Below are 10062 nucleotides of genomic sequence, written 5' to 3' on the forward strand. Positions count from 1 at the left end.
AGAGCTCAACTTGGTATTTGGGATCGATCTAACTTGGGTGCACCGACGACTTCGGGGGATGATTCGCCGGCGGAGTAGTTTTTATAGTTTAATTTAGAGTATTTTAATTATGTATTTTTTTATTTTTTAGGATTTTAAATTATGTATTTTTTATATTTTTTTAGGTTTTTAAATTGTAATTTTTATTTTATTTAATGAAAGTGTGTTTTTATTAAATGAATTTGTTGAAATTAAAAATAAAAAATGAAATTGAATGAATAGTTAAGAGATGGTTAGGAGATGGTTAAGAGATGGAGGGATGCAGATGATGTCTTAGTTAAGAGATGAGCTGAAAAGTACAGTAGGACCATGAATAGTTATGATATGAGACTGTTAAGAGACGGATAAGAGACAGAGAGATGGCCTAAAAGACTTATGCAGATAGATATTAATAAAAGCGAACGTATGACAACATTCACTAAAAACAAACAAAAATTGTATAATTACATATTCGTTCATTGGTTAAACTAGAATGTAATTATTAGAATAATTGTAGAAGACTCAATTAAGAATAAATATGCAACCATTATAACTTATAGTATGTTGTCTTAAGTTCACACTATATTTGTGGTTATACTAATAAATTAAGTTAAAAAGTACAAATGTTTCAACATTCATACTATTTTTAATGATAATTACTAATTGATAAAATATAGTATAATAATGTACAAACTGAAATTTTATGAAATAATCCATTAAATTAGTAAAATTAAGAGGCTATATAATTCATGTATAATTACTTCAATATTTTATGTATAATATGGAATATTTGATTATAATTATTATTCAATAAATTTTGATATTATGTGTTATAATAGTCTGATCTGATTAATGATTAAACTGATTCTTTATGTATCCATAATCGCCGATATGCATATCAATTTGGTTTTAGAACATCGGAGTCCTATTATGCTCACAAGTCTTTATACGAATAACTACTAGTATATTTAATATTTAAAACAAAAAGATAGAACTTAAGTGTTTGTGTGTGTAAATAAATTTTGAATTGGGAACAATCTCCAGGGTTATAGTATTATCTCGGTCCTAAAAATAAATACACTCAGTCACATTTTCTTCTTTTATTTGTCATGTAAAAAAATGTCAAGTTCCATCCATAGAAATAGTAAACCATCATTAATATATTTAACTAGTAATTTTTCTTTCTTCTATACACTCTGTCCAAGGGTGAGTTGCGTTACTTTTTCTTTTTCTTTTTCTTATCATCTACTATAATTATAACCATTTCTTTTTTTTAGCTACAAATAATACATTTAATTCTTCTTACTTTATTTTATCTTATGCTTTATTCTTTTTTATCATACTTTATTCTCTTCATATATCTACTACTAGATTAATAAAAATAAAAGGCTATCCAATTTATGTATATATACTAATTTTAATATTTTATATACTATTTTAATAAAATTAAGAGATCGCCCTAAAAAATACAGTATCTTATTTTCTTTTTCTATTTGTCCCATAAAAAATTGCCTAGTTTCATTTCTAAAAAATGTAAATCACCATTAATATATCTAACTATTATTTTTAATTTTCAATATTCTCTCTATTCAAAGGGAGTCAAATTATTTCCTTTTTAAATAAAAACAATATATTTAATTTATCTTACTTTATTACACATATGTGTTATTCTCTTTTCATTTAACTATTTTATTTTATTTCACTTAATTCATAAACACCATATGCAAAATAAAATGCTCATTTATAGTGTGAAGGAGGAACAATTATACTATACTTTAGTTATTGTTTTCTTTATTAATACATTCATTTAAGTTTTTAATTTCTACTTAACACACAAAATACTTACTCTCATTGCCTCTTATTTAGTGCCCCATTTTTTTTTTGGTAAAGAGCGCCCCACTTTGTTTTAACATGAGTTTTATGAAATATTCTCTTAATTTAAAAAAATAGTCGTCTTTTGCTTCCTTTTTTTATCTGTCTCAAAAAAGTATTCAATTTTTTTTTTTCATATTAATCTTTATAATCAGATGAGACCCCTTTTTCTTAAAGAGTGAATGAAATATAAAGAACTTAAAAAGAAAAAACTTAGTGATATAGTATGAAACATACTTTTATATATTGTTTTAATTTTATAATGAAATATGAGTGACATGTATTACTAAAATGAGATTTATATATTAAAAATACTAAAGAATGAGATTTATATATTAGAAATAGGAAATGAAATATGGATGAAATATATAACATAAGATCTATATTTTTAAAATAGTAAAAGTGAGAATAAAAAAACGAGCCACATACTAATAAAGTACGGAGTGTATTAATCACCAAAAATATCATAAGAGCACTCCCAATGGAGTTCCCTAAAAACTCCCTTATTTCTCCCTAACTCCTGCCACATCAGCGCCACATCAGCACCAAAATTTATCCCCAGTTTTTAGCCAAGTGCTACATTGGTTTCTCCCTTATTTCTCCCTTATTTCTCCCTAACTCAACATTTCATTTTTACATCATTATTTTTTATATTATTTAATTTTCCCTACAAATGTATTTAATAAATAGACTAATAATGAACAATTCATCGTTGTATTAATCATTGGAAAATATAATACAACGAGAAAAAAAAAACTACAAATAAAAAACGCAAATAAACAAAGATTTAAAAAAAAAAAATCTAAGACGGAGGGGCCGGAGGGGCGTCGGGATCGAGCCCCAGCGTACTCTGCAGGTGTTGGATGCATTTCCAGAGGGCCGCCTTTTCTTCAGGGGTCCCGCCGCCGGTGAAGTACAGCGTGTACATCTGGGTCAGATTGGCGACATTGCTCGAATAAGTGGCTTTTTCTAAGTCGATGACGGATTCCGACGCGACTTCCGACGTTGCGCCCTTCCCCTTCCGCCTCCCCTTCGCCTTCTTCACTCCCTCCGGGCGCTCGTGCGGACCATCCCCACTCAAGTCGATGTGGGCCGCGCTCCCCTCGCTCTCCGAAACGCTAAGTCGCGAGCGCACCGATTTCCCGTGCAGCGCGTCGTGCATTCCCGTCCGGAATTTGGGGAGATCCTTCAGCTTATCGTAGATGTTCCAATACTTGAAGCCCTTCGTCGACAAGTACTGGCTACTATACATCCGGATGGCCTCATCTCGGACCATGTGCTCGTTCTGGCCACTCGTCATGTGAGTCATCAAGTTAGAATAAATACCGTTGAAGTGCCCGCAGTCCCTCATGAGGCGCTCCCAATGCCGACGGATCGCCTCGCTGCCATGGTCCTTCATTGAGGCAGTCTTGTGGCTCCTGTACTTCGCGGCAATCCGCTCCCAGAATATGATCTCAGTCTGGTAGTTGCTGCGCTCCGCGTCCTGTGACGTGTCCGCCCAGCAGTCGGCTATCAGCTCGGACTCTTGCAGAGTGTAAGTAGTCCTTACCCGCTTCGGCCTCTCATCGGAACCCGTATCAGTCGCAGCCGACGACGCCGGCGCCTTCCCCCTCCCGCTCCTAGAAGGCGGCTCGGTGGGCGTTTCTTCCACCTCGAAGTCCTCCGCGCTCAGTGTCGCGGCCTGAGATTCTTGGTCGCCTGGGGTTGATCCGGGGGTGTCGAACTGGGGCCGATACACATCGTCGGCTGGAAAGGGCATTCTGCCGGCAGAGTTGAAGTACGGAGAAAGTCTCCGCGCCGGAGGAGTCTGCAAAGGAGACGGACCCCCGTATGGAAGTTGGCCGGGAGGAGAACCCATCGCCAACAACGACTGCATCCACTGCTCGTTTGCTTCATCCGTGTTGGGAATTTGTGAACTCGACTCTTTCCCCTTACCCTTATCCTTACCCGATCGGGAACTTTTCTTCCAAAAGCTCATAATTTTGATGAAAATTGAAGATTGGGAGAAGAGATTGAAAATGGAGAGAATGAAGATTGTGGGTGATGAATGGAGGAAGTGGAGGAAATATTTATAGGGGTGGAATGTAAAATAGCCGTTGGGTTCAAAAAAAAAAAAAAAAAATTTTAATTATCGCCGATTATCGCCGAGCGTCGCCACAGTGGCCGGCGATCGCTCGGCGATAATCCGGCGTTAGAACGCCACTCGGCGAAGCAACGGCAACATTATCGCCGAATTATCGCCGACTTCGCCACAATGGCCGGCGATAATTCGGCGATAACCGGCGATTTATCGCCGAGAATTCGCCACCTCCATTGGGAATGCTCTAAGTGATCTGCAAAGTGAAACAATTCAACTGGACGGTGAATAGAAAATAGTGATTTCTATTTTTACTACTTATCTGTTTCTTTATATAAAAAAGAAGTCAAAATATTCACTGCCGTCACATAAAATGGAAAAGAGAAATGAATCAAGACAAGAGGAAAAAATGAAAAAATAAAGATTAGATGATTATTAGTGTGTGTGAAATGAGAAATAGTCAACCGACCCCTTTTCAGAGCTCTTCCGCTCGTACATATATGTGTGGGCTTCCAAGACTCCACACAGTCACACTATTATTGCATCTTTTATCTCTTCACTCTCTCTCTCTCTTCAATTGTTGTTTTCTTCTCCTTTTCTGAGCCCAAAAATACAAATCCCTTTTCAGCCCTTTTTCTCCCTCTCTATCTCTCTTTTGTTTTCCTGCTTTTGTTGCACATGATAAGTTGCTTTCCTGCAAGTCAAGCATGCAGATATTGAGATAACTGTGAACACCATGAAAAGCCCCTTGTTTTAAAACTAGGTCTTTCTTCCCCAATTTCCTCATCCCATTTGAAAAAGGTTGAATTTTTTTTGGTGGGAGGGTTCTTGATTTAGGGGAGAAGAGAGAGGGATAGAGAAGGAAGAGCTAAGCAGCAAAAAACACAAGGGTTTTTCTTTGCTTGCCTTCTTTCTCTCTCTTTCTCTCACTAAAATCACCACACAGAGAGAGGCAGCAGGAGACATTTGGATTTGGGCCTTGTGTCTCTTCTACCTCTCTTCTTCTTCCTTCTTCTTTCGTTTTGACTTCCTGCAAAAAAAAACACTGTACATTTCATATTGAAACATTTTCATATATTTGTCTCTCTCCATCTCTTTGGCTTCTTTCCTGGTCAGTCCAAACGTTGCGAGGAAAATCTCAAAAGAGGGATTTTTATTTCATGAATTTTGGGGATTTTCTTGATAACAATTCTTGTAGTGGCGGCGGCGCAAGAATTGTTGCGGATATACCTTACAACAGTAACAACAGCATGCCCGCCGGCGCAATCGCTCCGCCTCGCTTCCTCGCGCAGTCTCTCTCTTCCAAGCCCATGTTCAACTCCCCCGGCCTCTCTCTAGCCCTTGTAATAATCTCTCTTAACACTTGTATTTCTCTCTCTATATTTTGTATGTGTGTGTTTAATGTTTGTGTCTGTGGCGGCAGCAAACGGGGATGGAGGGGCAAGGGGAGATGGCGAGGATGGTGGAGAACAATGAGCTGAGCAATGTTGGTGGGAGAAGGAGCAGAGACGAAGAGCACGACAGCAGATCTGGCAGCGGCGACATGGACGGCGCATCCGGCGATGATCAGGACGCTGCCGACAAGCCGCCGAGGAAGAAGAGATACCACCGACACACTCCTCAGCAAATCCAAGAGCTCGAGTCGTACGTCTCTCTCTTCTTATTTCCAAGAAACCCTCTTTTGTTTGATTATGATGCCAAAGATTGCTTTTTTCTTTCTGGGTTTTGTTTTGATTTTGTGTTTGTTGTTTGTGGCGTCTGATTCAGTCTGTTCAAGGAGTGCCCCCACCCTGATGAAAAGCAAAGATTGGAGCTTAGCAAACGCCTTTGTCTCGAAACTAGACAGGTCAAATTCTGGTTCCAAAATCGACGCACTCAGATGAAGGTATTCACTAATCAATTTTTAATTAATCAGTAGTATGTGTTTTTTTAATGGGGGTTGAACTCATAGAATTTGGGGTTTATGATGCTTTGATTGTTGCAGACGCAGCTCGAGCGGCACGAGAACTCGATTCTCCGGCAAGAAAACGACAAGCTCCGGGCGGAGAACATGTCGATAAGGGAGGCGATGCGCAACCCCATCTGCACAAACTGCGGTGGCCCCGCCGTGATCGGCGAGATATCTCTCGAGGAGCAGCACATCCGGATCGAGAACGCCCGCCTCAAGGACGAGCTCGACCGCGTCTGCACCCTCGCGGGGAAGTTCCTCGGCCGCCCCACCCCAAGCTTGGAGCTCGGGGTGGGAGGCAACGGCTTCACCCCCCTAAACACAGTCATCCCCTCCGATTTCGGGGTGGGGATTGCCAGCCCCCTCCCTGTGGCCACGCCCAAGGCCGCGGGGATGAGCGTGAACCCGATGGAGAGGTCGATGTACTTGGAGCTCGCATTGACAGCCATGGATGAGTTGGTGAAGATGGCTCAAAGTGATGAGCCACTTTGGATTAGGGGCTTGGATGGTGGGAGGGAGATGTTGAATCAAGAAGAGTACTTGAGAGGCTCCTCTCCCTGCATCGGGATGAAGCCGAACGGTTTCGTCACCGAGGCTTCTAGGGAGACCGGGATGGTCATCATCAACAGCTTAGCTCTCGTTGAGACATTGATGGACTCTGTGTGTGAAAATAAAAATCCAATCTTTAACTTGAATTTCTTGTTTTTCTTGAATCTTGAACATTTTGATTGATATTGTGTGTTTTGACAGAACAAATGGGCAGAGATGTTTCCTTGTTTAATTGCAAGAACCTCAACTACAGAAGTGATCTCTAGTGGCATGGGAGGAACAAGGAATGGTGCACTTCAACTGGTAATAACAAAACCATTACTTAACAATAGGCCATTGTATATGTTGTGCTAAATTAGAACTATGTTGGTTGATTATCTTGTGTTACAATTTAGATGAATGCTGCAATTCAAGTTCTGTCGCCGTTGGTGCCGGTGAGGGAGGTGAACTTCCTCCGGTTCTGCAAGCAGCACGCCGAGGGCGTGTGGGCCGTCGTGGACGTGTCGGTCGACACCATCCGTGAGGCTCACGTCGGGGCAGCGTTCCCAAGCAGCCGGAGGCTCCCCTCCGGTTGCTTGGTGCAAGATATGCCTAATGGCTATTCCAAGGTAAATAATTTTGCCACTTATTTCAATTTCCATAAAAATTAAATCTTGCACATTTATTGAGTTTCAAGGGTTGGTGCATATGTTTTAAATTGAGTTTGTTGGAGCAACTGCACCACTAAGTTGGTTACATTTAATTGAGGAATGATACCACCTACACACACTCACTCAAGAATGTATCTATCTAAACTTGGTTGTTTTGTTGAAGATTCAAGAAAATCTAATCACTCCACCTAAATTCAACTATTATTATTAAATAATGGTAGACAAGAATAAGATGCTTCTCGTGAGACTAATATGAAAAATTGAGGCAGTCGAGGGGGCTTAAAATAATGAATGGAAGCCTCTATTACTCCTATTTTTGCGCCTTGGGACACATTAATTTTCGTATGATTTTAGTATAATTAAACCTTGGTAGAATAAAACTAAGCATAATTTGATGTTTCTATTCCAATTTCAGATGCTGTCTCGATCCACACTATTTTTTTTTTAATTATTATTAATAGAGACGACTGTATATTACCTGGTTCCAGCCTCATCATGTCTTCATTTTTCTACTCAAAATCAAATGACACTACTATTTAGTCAAATCCCAAGACTGATTTTTTGATTTGTCACGTGACATGCAGCATCTAATCTATTCTAAAACCCCAAATTTTGTCAAAAAAAAATACAGTCTTTGTACGTATCTCCATGTCTCCTTACCTCGACCCACCAAATCTTGCAGAATTTTGTGTTGCCTGTAATTTCGTATGCTATGCTTGTAATTATTTGTCTCTAATTATTGTACTTGCAACCACTATAGCAAAAATAATTTTGTGGGGTTACATTTTTTCTTTTGAATATGGGTCCTCTAACTTTCTTACATTTATCACGAGGGCTATTATTTGAGACTTATATGGCAATGTATCACCCATAGGTTACATGGGTGGAACACATCGAGTACGACGAGAGCGTCGTCCACCAGCTCTACCGACCCCTCGTCAGCTCCGGCATGGGCTTTGGCGCCCAACGCTGGGTGGCCACCCTCCAACGCCAATGCGAGTGCCTCGCCATCCTCATGTCCTCCACCGTCCCCGCCCGGGACCACTCGGGTACGTAGGGCCTCCCTCATTCGCGTCTTTCTGATCGCACGTTTAATTTTATATAAAAATGACCCGATTTCCGTCACGTGCAGCGGCGATCACGGCGGGCGGGAGGCGGAGCATGCTGAAGCTGGCGCAGCGAATGACGAACAACTTCTGCGCGGGTGTGTGCGCGTCGTCGGTGCACAAGTGGAACAAGCTGAGGACCGAGAACGTGGACGAGGACGTGCAGGTGATGACTCGTAAGAGCATAGACGACCCCGGGGAGCCGCCCGGGATCGTGCTGAGCGCCGCCACCTCCGTGTGGCTCCCCGTGTCTCCTCAGAGGCTCTTTGACTTCCTCCGCGACGAGCGCCTGAGGAGCGAGTGGGACATACTCTCCAACGGTGGGCCCATGCAGGAGATGGCCCACATTGCCAAGGGCCAAGACCATGGCAATTGCGTCTCTCTCCTACGCGCTAGTGTAAGTCCCCTCATTCATCTAGTGAAAATTCGGATCATTAAATTATTTATTTATATATTTCCAATTTTAAAGGTGTTTAATTTTACTATCAAATAGTAGTCCAATGTGAAAATAATAGAGACGGAAATAGGTAAAATGACGCATGTGCCCATGAGATCTCAGCGAATCAGAACAGGAAAGGGATATGATTAGCTAGGCCAATTTCGGAAATTGGAATTATGTATAAGGACAAATTTGTCCTATATCTCAGCCTCTACATAATATTTTGTAGATATTATTAAATATTACTAAAAGTCAAAAAGATTTTGACTTTTAATGTCATGACATCCCTCACGACTTTTTCTTTCTTTATTCGAAACGTCAATTTACCGAGTTGACCAAGTTAGCCCTCGTGAGTGAAACTTACACATCACCTTTTTACTATACCATATCTGATCAGGGTCAATTTCGTAATTTTACTCGCAGGCCGTGAACTCGAACCAGAGCAGCATGCTGATACTTCAGGAAACCTGCATCGACTCGGCCGGTTCGCTCGTTGTGTACGCGCCGGTGGACATCCCCGCGATGCACGTGGTGATGAACGGCGGGGATTCGGCCTACGTGGCGCTGCTGCCGTCGGGGTTCGCGATCGTTCCGGATGGGAATGGGTCGGGCGAGGAGGGGTCGCTGCTGACGGTGGCGTTTCAGATTTTGGTGAACAGCCTCCCGACGGCGAAGCTGACGGTGGAGTCGGTAGAGACGGTGAATAACCTAATCTCCTGCACCGTTCAGAAGATCAAAGCCGCACTGCAATGCGAGAGCTGATTTGTTTGTATTTTGGTGAAAATTTTAGTTTTATCTATTTTTTGTGTGAGCCAACATTTTTAACTTTTGCTTTTATGGGTTTTTTTTTTTGTTAAGAAAGAATTCAATTAGGTGGTTTGAAAATGCGAGGGCTTGATGTAATTTGAAAATGGTTTGTTAATTTGTCTAGCTACTCGAAGTGTAATGACTTGAAATTGAGGGGGTGAGTCAAGAACGAACCGCGCTCGAGTGTGGTGGCGGTGTTGGTGGTGGGAGGCGGCAGCCCCACTGCGGTGTGGCGGCGGTATCAGCAAGGGTGGCGGTTCGGGTATTGACTCAGATGTTTTGCCCCTTGACTTGAGTTTGTGTGGAATGGATTTTTTCTATATAGTAAAAACTGGTTTTCATTTATTTTTACCATTGTTGTGTTCAAGGTGAATGTTTCTCTACTACTTGCATTTATTGTTATAAATTCGGATGTTGTAGTTATTGCAGTATACAAATTTTAAGTGAAAAATTGTGAGTAAACATTGTAAAATTTGGTCAATATTTTGCTTGGTATGCAACTTTAAAAATTGTTTGGGAAAGGCATGCAGTTTAATTTATTTGGAGTTATTTTATGAGAAAAATATGCGGGTAATGTGGTGTATACGTCTTTTAAA

At 40.8% G+C, this 10062-nt stretch overlaps 1 protein-coding gene across 1 annotated transcript; it reads left to right on the plus strand.

Moving 5' to 3' along the window:
* Positions 1-4490: 4490 nt before the first annotated feature.
* Positions 4491-9817, plus strand: LOC125222594 (homeobox-leucine zipper protein ANTHOCYANINLESS 2). The gene is made up of 9 exons (XM_048125298.2): positions 4491-5310; positions 5391-5611; positions 5735-5852; positions 5952-6575; positions 6666-6767; positions 6860-7072; positions 7989-8163; positions 8247-8617; positions 9083-9817. The coding sequence occupies exons 1-9, from the start codon at positions 5128-5130 to the stop codon at positions 9419-9421; spliced, it is 2346 nt and encodes a 781-aa protein (XP_047981255.1). The 5' UTR covers positions 4491-5127; the 3' UTR covers positions 9422-9817.
* Positions 9818-10062: the final 245 nt, after the last annotated feature.

This window comes from Salvia hispanica, chromosome 1 (genome assembly GCF_029641045.1).
Source record: "Salvia hispanica isolate PSC_SH4W2 chromosome 1, Shi_PSC_v1, whole genome shotgun sequence".
Taxonomy (NCBI): Eukaryota; Viridiplantae; Streptophyta; class Magnoliopsida; order Lamiales; family Lamiaceae; genus Salvia; species Salvia hispanica.